The following is a 15,788-nucleotide window of genomic DNA, read 5'->3' as shown; positions in this document are numbered from 1 at the left end:
CTCTCCTTTCTTCCAGATAATACTTGTTTTTATGCTTAAATTAGTTTTGTATAAACACTCTCTTAAGTACGTTAGGTTGAACCATATCAAATTACCTGTTTACAAGTCAAAAGCAATCAACAACCTAATAAAAGAAATGCATGCAAATGAAACATTGTTTGCTACTTTTCTTTACTGGCTTTTAAGCATTACTGTAAATAGCAGGATGTCATAAGAATACATTTGCTAGCTTTGTAAAATTACAAACAGTAGTATTATTTTAGCCTCATCATGAAGATCCGGATAAAGATCAAACATCACAAAACTGCCTAGAGAGAGGTGTGGAACATGTAGTGAAGAGGTTGGGGATGGCCCAAGAGGAAATCCGGAGGCTCAGCCATGAACTGCAAGTGAAGGAGAAAGAACAGAGCAGATTAGGTGAGCTGAGCTTCCAGAGGACATTTCTGGCTGTGTTTTAAATTTAATGATCTTTTCCCAAGGTGGAATGTGAGTAACCTGAGAGATAACTCTTTTAGAAGTCTGATAAATTGCCTCATCTTCTACAATGTCTAGAATTTTTTTGTTTTGGTGGTACTGGAGTTTGAACTCAGGGCCTCACGTTTGCTAGGCAAGCGCTCTACCACTTGAGCCATGCCCCAACCCTACGTCCAGAAATTTTTACTGATGCATAAGCATAACCTACCTGTCCAGAAGTACACAACTCAGAAGTGTGACATGGAATTCCCAGCATCCCAGAGTCCCTTTATTCCTTCTCCCTAGCTCTACCTCTTCCCTCCTCACCCAATACAACCACTGTCCTGACTTTGAACATTATTTCTGAGCTTTGACCACATGCACAGTGTATTCGTTGGTTTGCTTCTCTTGCTCAATTTTACGTTTGTGAGATTCTTTCACATTGTGGCACATAGTAGTTTGTTACTCTTGCTTTTGCAATATTCATTAATAAACATATTACAATTTATTTATCCATTCTACTATAGCTAGATATTCATGTTGTTTCCAGTTTGGGTCTATCATGAATTTTCCTGCTGTGAATATTTTCACACATATCTTTTAATGTTCTTATTTACACATTCCTAATTGGGATAAGAAGAGAAATCCTGGGCCAAAGGGTGATGGGCATGTCCTGCTTTGTTTTTCCAAAGTGCAGTCATATGGAATGACATGGACTTGTTCTAAGAACTATGCTGTGAGGCAATTTCCTTGCTATGTGCATATCATGAAGTATATTTATATAAACTAAGTTGGCTACAATGTCACTAGGCATTATAATCTTATGAGACCACCATAATATGAAGTCTGTGTTGACCAAGATGTCATTTTGCAATACAAGACTGTAGTTGCACTAATTCAAGCTCTTCTCAGTTGTACATGAGATTTTTGTGGCTACACCTTCATTGTCAATACTTGATATTGTCATTCTCTCTAACTTTATGTCTCGGGTGAGTGTGCAGTAGTGTGGAGTAGTGGCATGCCTTTGTGTTTCTTTGATGACTAATGAAGTTGAAAACTTTCATGTTTGCTATTGTTGCTGCTCGTTGTGACATACCATTTTGTGAAGTTCCTGTTCAATTCTCTTGTATATTTTTTATTGCATTGTATTGTTGTTTAATTAGTTTGTAGGAATTCTGTATATATTCTAAATATGAGTCTTTGTGGGTTATGAATGTTATTTTGTTATTGTTATTTGGCTATACAGGAATGCTAATATTCATCAAGTCAGGTTTAACTGAGTTGTTCTTTATCTCTCTGGGTTTTCATGTGGAAATGCTTTTTTTTTTCAGTATAAGATTACTGAAAACGGGGGAGGGACAACACAGAGTTAGCAGTGGGAAAAAATATTGAAAATGTTTACCCAGTTTGTTTGGGTTTTGGTATTTTTATGGTTTCATTGTTTATATTTAAATTTTTGCCTAAACTATATTGATTTTAGTATAAAATTTAAATTTTTTTGTTATCTCCTTTCCATGTTTATAATTTGTGATTAAAGAAATTAGACTCTTTCTTTTAGCAGTATTGGGTTTGAACTCAGGGCCCCATGCATGCTAAGCAGGAGCTCTATCACTTGAGCCACTCCTCCAGCCCTTCTTTGTGTTGGGTATTTTTGAGACAGGGTCTCACTTTTTGCCCAGGCTGGCCTAGAACTGGGACCCTCCTGATCTCTGCCTCCAGAGTAGGTAGGTTTACAGGCGTAAGCTACAGGCACCCGGCCCAACTCTTTTTCAAATACAATATGTAGTTTACTTTAAAATCATGAACATCTAAAAAATGTTACATGTATAGAATAGTAATGAGTATACCAAATTAATTATGTGATTAAAAACAAATATCAGAAGGGTTTAGAATTTGTTAAGGATGTATTTTAAACAGTGAACACAAATTTTTATCAGGATGATGAAAATATATTCTGATTGGATTAGTAGGTATGAAATTGTATATCTTTGTTAAAATTCATCAAACTATATACTCACATACACACACCCTCTTTTTGTGGTACAGGGACTTGAACTCAGGGCCTTATGCTTGCTAGGCAAGTGCTCTACCACTTGAGCCTTATCCCCAGTCCTTTTGCTTTTTTAATTTGTTTTTCAGATAGGGTTTCACACTAACTTTCCCTGGTCTGGCCTCAAATGAGAGCCCCCTGTCTCTACCTCCTGGATAGTTGGGATTATAGGTACATACCACCAAATCTAACCTCAAATTGTATACTTAAAAGGTGAGTTTTACTGTATATAAATTTAATGATTCCATAAACCCAATTTTTTAAAAAAAGAAAATGGATCATGTGAGTCTGATGAGAGTCAGCCTGTGCTACTTGCAGTAGTGAAGGTGAGAGGAAGACCAGGGCACCCAGCAGCAGGGCACCCAGCACTCTTAGTCACATTTGCACATGACCCCCAATCATATGGCAGCTGGTTTCATCAGCAGGTGCTTGATATGTTAGATCCTCAACTGTCAATAGGAAGCAGTCTCCACAATGAGACTGGGGCTGCTGGGAAGCTGAGTGAGCAAGTCCTTTCAGAATGTCCTATGTAGCATACTTACCTGGCAGGGGAGATACCATGATCATGAAGGTGGTTTTCCCAGGGCGAGGCTTATCAATTGCACTCCGGTTGTGCTGACCCCTGCGATTTCCCCAAATGTGGGAAACTCGACTGCATAATTTGTGGTAGTGGGGGACTGCTTCGTGGAAAAAAAAAAAAAAGAATGTCCTATGTAGCATCTATGTTTGCCCTCAGTGCAACTTTCTGAGTCATCTACTTATAGACAGAATTAGTTTCCATGAATGTGTTATGGGATACTGTTTCCAAATATTAGCTTACTTGTTTCTGTAAACTTTTTAAACAAAAGGCTTAATTTTAGCTTATTATCTAGCTCTCTCTTTATCACATCAAAATTTTGGATAGAAATGAAAATTTTTAATTATTAATAAATATAGTTTTCAAGAATAAAAAGAAGCCAGGTGCTGGTGGCTTATCTCTGTAATCTTAGCTACTTGGGAGGCTAAGAGCAGGAGGATTGAGGTTTGAAGCCAGCCTGGGCAAATAGTTCACAAGACCTCCATCTCCAAAATAACCAGAGCAAAATGGACTGGAGGTGTGGTTCAAGCAGTAGAGCACTTGCTTTGCAAGTGTGAAGGCCTGAGTTCAAACCCATGTCCCACCAAAAAAATAAAAAGAATTCATATGCAAGGTGTAGAGTAGCCGAGTGTGGTGGTTCCTAACCGTAATCCCAGTTCTTGGGAAGCCAAGGCAGGAGGATCTCGAGTTCCAGGCCAGCCTGGGCTATATCAGAAGACTATATCTCAAGAAAATATTTAAAGTATTCTGCAATAAATTAGTATCAAGAAAAAAGATGAATTTAAAAAGATTTAATAAATATTAACCAATTATTACATGTGGCCTTTATTGGGTCCTATTTTTTTTATTTTTTGGTAGAACAGGGGTTTGAACTCAGGGCCTTCACCTTGAGCTACTCCACAGCACTTTTTTATGTTGGGGTTTTGAAATAGGGTCTCACGAACTGTTTGCCCAGGCTGGCTTCAAACCACAATCCCCCTGATCTCTGCCTCCTGAGCAGCTAGGATTACAGGCATGAGCCATCAGCTCTGGGATCTGATTCATACAAATTTTTAATGTTCATCAATGAGTAGAAATTTTAATACTTGCTGGATATATGAACTAAGGAACTGTTAAATTTCGTAATCTCATATAATGGCATGAGTTTATGTTTAAAACGAGTTCCTATTTAACTATGAATAATGTGGTAAGTGGGATTTGCTTCAAAATAATTCAGGCCCCTACTTCACACCTATAAGGAAATTAACTCAAAATAGACTAGAGCTAAATATGAGAATTAAAATTATAAGATTCAGAAGAAAACATAGTAATAAATCTTCATTATATTGGGTTATATGTTCATATGTTGGATTCAACACCAAAAGTAAAAGTGATGAGAAGAACTAAAAATTTATACTTGATAAAAATTTAAAGTCATGTGTGGTAATGCATGTCTGTAATACCAGAAGTCAGGAGGCTGAGGCAGGAGGATCTTGAATTCTAGGCTAGCCTGGACTACACAGTGAAATCTTGTCTAAGAAAAAAAAAGTCACAACTTTTGCACCTCAAAAGATACCATAAGAAAATGACTAGGAGAAAATATTTGCAAATCATGATTTTGACAGGGAACATATCTGGAATTCTTTTTTGGTGGAAATGGGGTTTGAGCTCAGGCCTTCACACTTGCAAAACAGGCACTCTACTGCTTGAGCCACACCTCTAGTCCATTTTTTACTCTGGTTATTTTGGAGATGGAATCTCACAAATTATTTGCCTGGGCTGGCCTTGAACCGCGATCTCCTGATCTCAGCCTCCCAAGTAGCTAGGGTTACAGGCGTGAGCCACCAATACCCAGCCAGAATTCTTATAGTTTAATAACAAATAATGAACTATGAAAAAATGGGCAAAAGATTTGAGTAGACATATTTCCAGAGAAGATATGTGAATGACCAACAGTCACAGGAAGAGATGCTCAGTGACTCTCATCACAAAAATGATACATTTGTGAAGTGATGGGTAGATTACTTAGCTGCATACGATCATTGCACAAGGTAAACATACATCAAAATATCACATTCACACCATAAATGTGTATAATTAATATTCATACATTTTTAAGAAGATTGTGAACAGAGTAGTCATTAGGGAAAGGCTAAACAAACCCACAATGACATACCACTTCACACCCTCTAGGATGGTGATAATAAGAAAGACACACAAAGATATGCATTGGCAAGGATAGGGAGAAATGGGAACCTTGTATATTGTTGGCAGGACTATAAAAATGGTGTCAATACTTTGGAAAGCAATTTGGCAATTTCTCAAAATATTAAATGTAGAATTGTTCATAGTACTAGTATTAAAAAAAAAAAAAAAAGCCTGGTGCTAAGGTTAGCCCTTGACTGACATCTGGGGTCTTAGATTTGGGGAGGGTTCCCACTTTTCCCTAACTGAAAACAATGGCTCGCTATGCCCAAGCTGTTTGTACAAATAATGTGGTTTATGCTGAATACCTGCATTTCTTTTGAGAGTTTAGCGTTTTGGTAGCTTCTAGGCCAAAAGTGCATGTTACCAGACCTCAATACACACCCTGGGTGGGATGTGGTGGGGCGTGGCTGAATCCCAGCTAAGGCAGGAGAACTGGGAGTTTGAGGTCAGCCAGGGCTATATAGTGAGTTATACAATGAGTGTCTGTGTCAAAAGAAAAAAAAAAAAACAGGCTGGGTACAGTGGCTCACACCTGTAATTTTAGCTATTTGGGAGGTAAAGATCAGGAGGACTGTGGTTCCAATCCAGCCTGGACAAAAAGTCCATGAGACTCCATCCACCTGTCATCCCAGCTACACAGGAAGCACAAATAGGAGGATCACAGTCCAGGCTGGCTGGGCATAAAGTGAGACCTATCTCCAAATAACCAAAGCAAAAAGGACCAGTGGCATGGCCCAAGTGGTAGAGCAGCTGCCTAGAAAGTTGAACCTGAGTTCAACCCCAGTGCTACAAAAAAAAGTTTAAAAATATGTAGGATAGCTCTTCTGCCTGGAAATTCTGGACCCTGCAGAAATGTCATTGGCAGGACCTGACATGCAGATCAGGTAGAGTTTTGAATCTAAGACTGAGCCACACCACTTTTTTCATGGCTCCACTCCACTCCTCTCTCAGCTATGCTTCCCAAGACTATGTTTTTCTAGGAGCAACAAAAAAAGAACAAATCTCTAGAATCTCTCTCCCATCTTCCATACTGGTCCTACTATTTTACATTCCTACTAGAATTATATTAAGGCTCCAGTTTTCAATATCCTTGCCAACCCTTGTTATTTTCTCTTGCTTGTTATTTTTTTTTTTGTAATAGCCATCGTAATGGGTGTGAAGTAGTATTCACTGTGGTTTTGAATTTCCCCAATGACTAGTGATCACTAGTCATTTGTGTGTCTATCAGCTGTTTGTATATCTTCTTTAAAGAAATGTCTATTCAATCCTTCTCCCATTTCTTAACCAGCTTTTGTTATTTTTTATTGTTTTTGAGTTGTAGGCTTTTAAAAACATATATTCTGCATCTTAATCTCATCTGCTAGATGATTTGCAAATCCTTCCTCCAATTCCATGCATTTTCATACTGTGGATTGTGTCCTTCAATGTGCAAAAGGTTTTTATTTCATGCAGTTCCACTTCTCTTTTAGTCTTTCATTGCTAGTCTTTTTTGGTGTCACATTAAAAAAATTAGGGCCAACCAAAAAATATCTACTTTAAAAACTAGACTTAGGATAGGCACCAGTGGCTCACGCCTGTAATCCTAGCTACTCAAGAGGCAGAGACATGGAGAATTGAGGTTTGAGGCCAGCTTGGGCAAATAGTTCATGAGACCCTATCTCAAAAAAAAAAACCCTTCACAAAAAAGGACTGGTAGAGTGTCTCAGGGTGCAGGCCCTGAGTTCAAGTCCAAGTACTGAAAAAAAAAAGAACTAGACTTAGAAAATAAAATTGTGAATCCAATAAAAACTCTAAAAATGACAACCAATACAGTTTTAGGAACATACTAGTTTCAGAGGACTAATGGAAAGCAACAGTTTTCAAATTTCAGCACAGACATGGCAAGAGAAGCTAATCTGGCAGAAGAGGCTTAAGTAATTTGGTGGTTTCTATTACTATTTAAGTTCGTCAGATAATATATTTGGCTGTGTATCATTCTAAAAGTAGGTTTAAAAACAATGGATATCAAATAAAATGTTTTCTGACCATCTGAAGTACCTCCTCAGAACTTAAAGATTCATAAAAAACAGTTTGGAAAATCTTGGCTTACATAGATTTTGATCTCTTGTGGAGCAAATAAGGCTTTTCTAGTTTGTCTTCTGCCTGTCTATCTGGTTTGTACCCACGATTCCCCTAATCCTTTGCACCACTGACATAAGCAGCATTAGACCATGGGTAATTCCCAGAACACTCATTGCTTTCTCCTACCACCTGTCTCCTCCTTGTTCCATTCTACCTCCTTCTCCTTTACTCATGCTATTCTTCCTGGAACATTCTTTTCACCTGCAGTCATTCTACTCTCCTTCTTCCACAGAGGAATACATTGAAAAGCTACTTTTTCAGCAAAACAGAAGCTAATCTCACATCTCTGCCACAATGAAAACAGAGCTAGGTTCACATCCTAGCCACACTGCCATCAAGCAAATTGCTTAGTTTTCCTGAGCCTTTCTTATCTCACCTAGAATGTGAAAATACTAGTGTCCACTTTGCAGGTTTATCATACTGGTTAATATATCTGACTCTAGCAGCAGTAATAGCATTGCTATAGTTTGGAATGTAGTTTTAGATGAACCTGGTAGATTACAGTGGAACTTACTCCAAGAACCTTAGTGTCATGGGTATTGTAAAATATGCCACTTGTGCCAATGTACTCACTCTGTGATTAGGAATGACCTCTTATAAAATTCATGTTTCTCTCTTGCTTGTAGAAGATCCTTCATTCTGACACGGTAGATCCACCAATCTATCACTGGTGATGAGGCGACCACAGAAGGCAAAGGAGAGAATCCAAATCCAATCCACTCCAATACCCATGTCTTCCTAAATATCATTCAGCTATTCTCATACAATTCTTGAATAGTTCCAAAAGTTGTTTCCTGAAATTCTGTTATTTTGTCATTTCTAGTAGCTATTGGCAAAATTCTCAATATAGTCATATACCACATAGTCACATTTTAGTCAATGACAGAACTTATGCACAATGGAAGTCCCATAAGAATACATCACCTAATTACATTGTATACATTTTACTTTGCGTAAGTGTACTCTATGATGTTTGTACAACAAAATCACCTACCGAACAATGGTTTCTCAGAACATAGCTCAATTGTTAAGTGATGCATGATTGTTTTATTGATGGAAGTTTAAATTAGTTCTTACTAAATAGATGGTACCATGCTTTAGAAACTTTCAGCTATTCCTGTTACTTACAGTGGTCCAAACTCTTCAGCATGTAATCTTGAGACAGAAACAGAAATGCAATTATGGGCCAATGTTCAGTGATAGGGGAATACACCAGGTGCAGTTCTAAGATGGAAATACAACAAAGCTTCCTTGAGGAGGTGATATTTATGCTGAAATTCAAAGCACAGTTAGTTACATGACAGCATTCAAAGAGAGAAAAGTTAGTTTGAAATGTGCTTATTATACTAATCATTTCCTTCTTACACAAATGTTCGCTTTCTTTTTTTATGGAGTTTTTTTTGGCAGTTCAGGGGTTTGAACTCAGGGCTTCACGCTTGCTGAGCAGGAGCTCTACCACTTGAGCCACCCTGCCAACCCTTCTTCCTTTTTTTGTTTTAGATTCTGCACTTGAGAAGGCTCGACTAGAAATTGAGAAACTGAAAGAAAATCTGATAAAACTGAAAGAAAATGGTGAGTCATTCTAGCAGATAAAATAATATTAACACTTGAAAGTAATAGGTTAGACAATAGTGTAATGCATATTAAGTAATGTTTTAAGAAATATTACCTAATACTTAAAATAATAAGTATTACTATTGCTGTTGCTACTACTTCTATTTCTACTGCCACCAACATTACTTACTAAGTGACAGGTACCCTGCCAGCAACCTTTCATGTATTATCTCTAATCCTCACAACAATTCCAAGTAGTGAGTACAATTATCTCCATTTTATACACAAGGAAACTGAGTCATGACAAGGTTAAATGAGTTATCCAATAGCTACATTAAATGGTAGAACTGGTATTTGAATCCTTAGATGCTTAACTCCAAAACCTGTGATCAGCACAAATATATATTTTCAGATCTTTGAGACCAAGGGACCATATAATACACTTAATAATACTTCACACATACTTGTTTGCTGGAAGCCTATAGACTTGGAATTGACATTATTCATTTGGTGAAATATATAAAAATTCTATCAACTATTAATAATATAACAAAATTTAAGTGTTTAATAACTACAAAAATAATTAAAATATAGCTATCAGTTTAAAATAATTCCCAAATTAGTTATTCCTTCCTTTCCAAAAATGTATTCATACTATAAAGTGAATACTGCTTTTTAAATAATTTATAGAGCAAGTAATCAGACAAAAATCCATAAGGATATCAAAGACTTAAAAATACTATCAACCAACACAACTCAATTGATATTTTTACTCCACCAGAACTCACATTCTTTTCATGTACCCATGGAACATGAAACACCAAGAGAGACCATCCTGGGCCATAAAACAGATCTCTGCAGAAGAACTGAAATCACAGAGATTCTGTCTGTGACATAATGGAATTAAACTAAAAATCAATAACAGAAGGATTTAGAAAGTCCCCAAATATTTAGAAATTGAACAAGATACTTCCAAATAGCCTGCGTCCTCACAGGGAGAATTGCAAAAGACATCACAAGATATTTTGAATTGAAGAAAATGAAAACATGACACTGTCAACATTTGTGGAAGGCAGCTACTGGAGAGAATCTTATAGTATTTACTGTTTGCTAAAAACCAAGAAAGGACAAAAAATAATCTCAGCTTACACCTAAAAACCCAGAATAAGAAGAGCATATTAAATCCAAAGCAAGAAGAAAGAGATATTTTTAAAAGAGCTAAAATGAATAAAACTAAAAACACAACCATAGTGGAGTAAATCAGTAGAACCCAGAGCTGGTTCTTCAGACTGATTAAATAAGTGACTGCAAAATGAATACCTTGCAGCTATTACTAAGAATGACAGAGAGGGCTGGAATGTAGCTCAGTGGTAGAGGACTTTGCTAGTACACAGAAGGCCCTGTATTTAATCCCCAGCACACTCCCACCCAAAAAGAGAATGACCTAGAGCTTTGTGTAGTGACATGAATAGATGTCTGTGATACACTACCAAGTCAGCAAAACAAGTTGTAGACTAGTATATGTGGTATAATGTCATTTGTGTGTGTGTGGGTGTGTGTGTGTGTGTGTGCCCAGCACTACTATGAGCTTGTACACATGATCATGAAAGCAGACACACAATGATGCATGAACAATTTTGTGCAAGTTGTAAGTAGCTGGAGACTTGAGTCTTGCAAGTTCTTCCATCTGCCCCAGCTGTCCCAGCTCCTTCTAGCCCTTATCTTCCCAGCCACTAAAGACACTTGGCACAACAAGATGCTCTGTGGTACACTGCAGCAGAGCTACAATCTTACAGGCTTGATTTATTAAAACAAAACCCCCATAATTCGTTTATGATCAACAAAACTATTGATTTTAGTGATACATTTAAAATAGGCCTTATTCAACTGTATTATTTTTTGGGGGGACTTGAACTCAGGGCCTCATTCTTGCTAAGCATGTGCTCTACCACTTCAGCCATTTGGCCAGCCCTGCTTTTTTGTGTTGGATGTTTTTGAGATAAGGTCCTACAAACTATTTGCCTGGGGCTGGCTATGAACCACAATCCTGATCTCTGCCTCCTAAGTAGCTAGGATTGCAAGAGTGAGGCACCAGTACCCAGCTCAACTGTATTTTTAAGATTGTGAAAAATTAAAAATACTGGTGATATCCTGTGTGGAGAAATAGGTCATCATACTCAGTTGTGAGGATGCGACTTTGTACAGTTTTTTGAAGAACAATTTGGCAGTATCTATTATACAATTTTTAAATGTACACGTCTTCTGAACTAGCTATCCTATTTCTGGGATTTAATTTTTTTGTTGCTGAGGATTGTGGAATTATTTTTTATACATAATGTTATAAGTACTTAAATATTGACAAACAATGATTTTAGCATTATTTGCAACACATTGGCAACAGCCTAAATCAAAATAAGTAGGGCAAAAGTAATAGGAAATATGGCACATGTGGACAATGGAACAGTGGAATGAATACAGGGAAAATGGGAGAATGGGTAAACAAATTGTGGAATAGTCATAAGATGGAATAACACTCAGCAGTAAAGGGGAACCAATTATTGATATAAGAATACGGGAGAATTTCAAAGAGTATGCTAGGCAAAAGAAGTTAGTCAAAAAATATATATAATATGTAATATACATGGTTCCATTTATATGAAAACCAAGAACAAGTAAAATTATGGTGACAGAAGTCAGAAAGTGTGAAGATGGATGGGAGTAGGGAAATGTCTGGAAAAATGAAGATGTTCCACTTGTTTTGGGGGGGCATATAAAATTGTCAAAGTTAATTGAACAGAACACTTAAGATATATACATCATGCTTTGTATAAAATATACCACAATTAAAAAATAGTTCCAAATAAGTGGAAAATGGATTTATAAGGATCAGTCTGTGCAGATAGCCACCTATCCACAAGTGGTTAAGTTACACGTAGTATTGTATAGCATTGTTTAATTTCTTTAAAAACTGTGCAGGCAAAGATAGAATCTTATGTTTGTGTGTATTTTAAAGAAGTGAAATTATGGATAGATTTTGGTGTGTGTTCAGTATTCTCAATTTAAAAAAATATCAAGGATATAAAAAGAGGGTAGAGTAAGGGAGAAAAAAGGAAAAAAAGCATGTATGCAATAGCAATAATACAAATTATGGGTGGGGGATGGTTTAGTGGTAGAGTACAAGGCCCTAGGTTTGATCACCAGCAGTGAAAAAAAAAAAACTTTTAAATGAGCAAAAGAAAAATGAGAGAAATGTAAGTGAAAAATGGCTAAGAATAAACAGGAAAATTACAGACCAGCAAGTTTGTATTATTGAAACTTTGATGACTGTTGACATGAATAGGTCTTAACATGAGAAACTCAGCAGAGAGTAGACTACTTCATGGATGGTTTTAAAGAATCAACTTTATAAAGTGTGTGTGTCACACACATGTGTAATCCTAGTACTTGGGACATGGAGGTAGGAGAACCTGAGTTTAAGGCCAGTTGAGGCTTAAACAAAGCAAGACTTTGTCTCAAAACACCAAAAAGAGAGAGGAAAAAAGAATCAACTGTATTTTACATGGAAAAATCTGTCCATTCTCTGCTCTTGACTCACCACTTCAGTCATTGTGGTACCCTATTGTTGAGTAGAAGACAAGACTGTAGGAATATCGAAAGTGTGAATAGACAGGTCTAAGAGGAACCTAGGAAGACCATTTTCTTTTTAGAAGGTAGGTTCGACTGTTTTAACACTACAGTTCCTAGAAGAGCTTCTATTGCTGGAAACCACACTCAAAAAGCCCAATTGATTGGGCTACTGTGAGAAATACAACACTTTCTGTTCTTTTGCAATAGGTTGGTAGAATATTCTAGAACTGGAACTTGAGAATCTAGTGGCTCTTCTGTGCAGACAGCCACATGTGCAGAACATGGTTGGACTGATTTGCTTTATTTATTTATTTATTTATTTTTATTGTTTTTACATTTACTTATATGTGTACACATTGTTTGGGCCACCTCTCCCAACCTGATTTGCTTTTTAGAGTTAGTACCTCCTTAACTAAAACTTCAATCCAGATGAATAGGCGGTGTTCCTCTCTTGGTTTTAGATGCAGTTGACCTACAGAAAGCAAAAGAACATAATCAGAGACTGGATGAGGAAATTCTGGCTCTAAGAAATAGGGTTCGATTGCTTGACTCAGAAAAAAAGGTGCTTGAAGAAATGGTAAGTTTAATCTAGTTCTTGGAATCTATTTAACAATACTCAATACAACATCCATCAGCAGCTTGCACACATCACCCACTCAGTGCTGAGTGAGGAGTGGTACTGATGGCTATTCCATCTCAGGTAGACGCTACAATTTGACCAAGGTATATCCAGTGCTTCTATTTTATCTTACCTATGCTAAGCAGTGACATCATTGCTATTGTATAAGTCTAGGATCTTTGCATCTTAGTAAGGATTTACATAATTTTTTATAGCTAATACATCTACAAGTAGAAAACATTATTCTATTATTTTAGACAAGTTTGGTAGTATTAATACTAACCCTTAGCTATGTTCTTTGCAAACTAGTTCTTTTTATCAATGTATTGATTTTTAATAAGCGTTTACAAATTCTGGATATATGTCCCTTCAATTTTAGTTTCTACTTATTTCACAACCATATCTCTAGTGTCAAATATAATGCCTGGCATAATGCTAGGTGCTAAAGAAATTTTGTTTTAAAAATGAATAAATAGCCCTTAGAATGACTATTATTAAGGCAAGAGAAAGTAGCAAATTTTGATGAGGATGTAGAAAAATTGGAACCCTTGTGCATTGCTGTTGTTGGCATGTACATAGAATACTATAGTCTGTTGAAAACAGTATCAGTGGGGGGCAGGGGGGATAAAAGAGAATGATGGAGGAGGTGAATTCAACTATGATATATTGTAAGAACTTTGTAAATATCACAATGTACCCCCAGCACAACAATAATAAAAAAAGAGAAAATAAACGTATCAAAGTTTCTCAAAACATTAAACATAGAATTACCATGTAATCTGATAATTCCACTTCTTTTCTTTTCCATTCTGCAACACTGGGGATTGAATTGGGGGCTTCATGCTTGTTAGGCAGGCACCCTACCACTTGAGCCATACCTAATCTGTGATTCCACTTCTGGGTATATATACCAAATTAATTGAAAGCAGGAACTCAGAAATATATTGGAACACTCATTTTCACAGCAGAACTATTCACAATAGCCAAGAGATGGAAGCAACTCAAATGTCCATTGGCAGATAAATAAAAAAGAAAAATGTGGTGTACACATACAATGGAATATTATTCAATCTTAAAGGAATTCTGACTTATGCAACAACATGAGTAAACCTTGAAGACATGGTTCTAAATTAAATGTTATATTTTTTTTTTTCACTACTGGGGATTGAATTCAGGGGCTTGCACTTGTTAGGCCATTGCTCTACCACTTGAGCCATACCATCATCCCTATGATTCCACTTACGTGAGGTACTTTGAGTAATCAAAATCACAGAGACAGAAAGCAAAATGGTGGTTGTAGGAGACTAGGGAGAGGGAGTAATTGAGAGTTATTGTTTAATAAGTATAGAGTTCCGATTCAAAATGGTGGTGATAGTTGTAAATCTGGGTGTACTTACTGCCACTGAACTGTGTATACTTAAAAATAATTAACATGGTACATTTGGTGTTAGGTATATTTTGTGATAGTAAAAAATGCAATCTTAGAAAGGAATGAATAAACAAATGAAGATTTTCCAAGTTCCCTTAGTAGTTGTAAGTTTACATATCAGACACTTATATTTGTATGTTTAATATGAGTATGTGTGTATGCATGAAAAAATTCCACAAGGACATATCTCAGGCAGTTTTGCCTCTGAAAAAGGAAGGATTGTAACTGAAGAAAAATATTTTTTATTCTATATGCCTATGTGTTGTTAAAGTTTTATAAGGAGAATGTATTTGCATATCGCTTGTATATTAAAAAAAAAACAGTACTGTAACCAAACAAAAATTGAGAAGTCTAAAAAGATGTTTGGTTTTGTATTTCAGGCTGAAAAACTTAAAGGAGAGATTTGTGAGTCTCCAAAATATAAACAACTTAGAAGCCACTCCCCTGGCAAAACCGTGGGTGATGAGCAGAGAGTTCAGGTATTAAAGTTCTTGTTTTTCTGATTCTAATTTTTAGGCAAGTTGTAATTTTACAGAGCATATCAGAGCAATTGGTTTAATCGTTTGCTGCCAGCTTCCTCTGGGATGTCCTTTTCTGTTACTTAGCCAATTAGAGGAAGAGCAAATTGGAATGCAGAGGATGTATTTTCTGTCCACTTCTTCCCCAAAGACAATCATTTGAAGAATGTGGTGGGCTGTTTCTTTAAAGAAATAAAGGACCTTATAAAGATACAATTAATCTGAGCTTTTCTTGTGGTACTGGGATTTGAGCTCAGGGCCTACACCATGAGCCACTCCGCCAGCCCTTTTTCTGTGTTGAGTTTTGAAGTAGGGTCTCTTGAACTATTTGCTCGAACCATGATCCTCCTGATCTCTACCTTGATCTTGATCTCTACCTCCTGAGTAGCTAGGATTATAGGTGTTAGCCACTGGCACCTGGCCAGTCTGAACATTTTTAATCATCAAGTAGTTGGTTTACAGAATCAAGTAATGTTGAGGGTATGTGTAGTTCAAACCACACTGAATATAATAAAATATTGTAGGGAAGTAATAAGGTATAAGATCCAATATGCACAGTATCTAGTTCTCTTCATTTTGAACAGCCTCTGCTGTGGGGGAAGGGGAAGTATCAAGAGCAAGGCAGACTGAAGCAAATGCCAGTGTGTCTGGTG

General features: G+C 36.7%; 1 protein-coding gene and 1 pseudogene across 2 annotated transcripts in view; both read left to right on the top strand.

Annotated features, from left to right (window-relative positions):
* The window catches only part of Ccdc30 (coiled-coil domain containing 30), a 120,757-nt gene that overhangs the window by 22,245 nt on the left and 82,724 nt on the right, over positions 1 to 15,788 (top strand). For both annotated transcript variants that reach the window (XM_074080424.1, XM_074080423.1), the window contains exons 4-7: positions 264 to 417; positions 8,889 to 8,960; positions 13,031 to 13,146; positions 14,998 to 15,096. In XM_074080424.1, coding sequence (XP_073936525.1) covers positions 264 to 417; positions 8,889 to 8,960; positions 13,031 to 13,146; positions 14,998 to 15,096 — 441 coding nt within the window. The remainder of the gene's footprint in view (positions 1 to 263; positions 418 to 8,888; positions 8,961 to 13,030; positions 13,147 to 14,997; positions 15,097 to 15,788) is intronic.
* LOC141425072 (U1 spliceosomal RNA) lies at positions 3,038 to 3,216 on the top strand (annotated as a pseudogene).

Source organism: Castor canadensis, chromosome 7, assembly GCF_047511655.1.
Source record: "Castor canadensis chromosome 7, mCasCan1.hap1v2, whole genome shotgun sequence".
Classification (NCBI taxonomy): Eukaryota; Metazoa; Chordata; class Mammalia; order Rodentia; family Castoridae; genus Castor; species Castor canadensis.
This window is presented reverse-complemented; position numbering and strand designations above follow the sequence as displayed.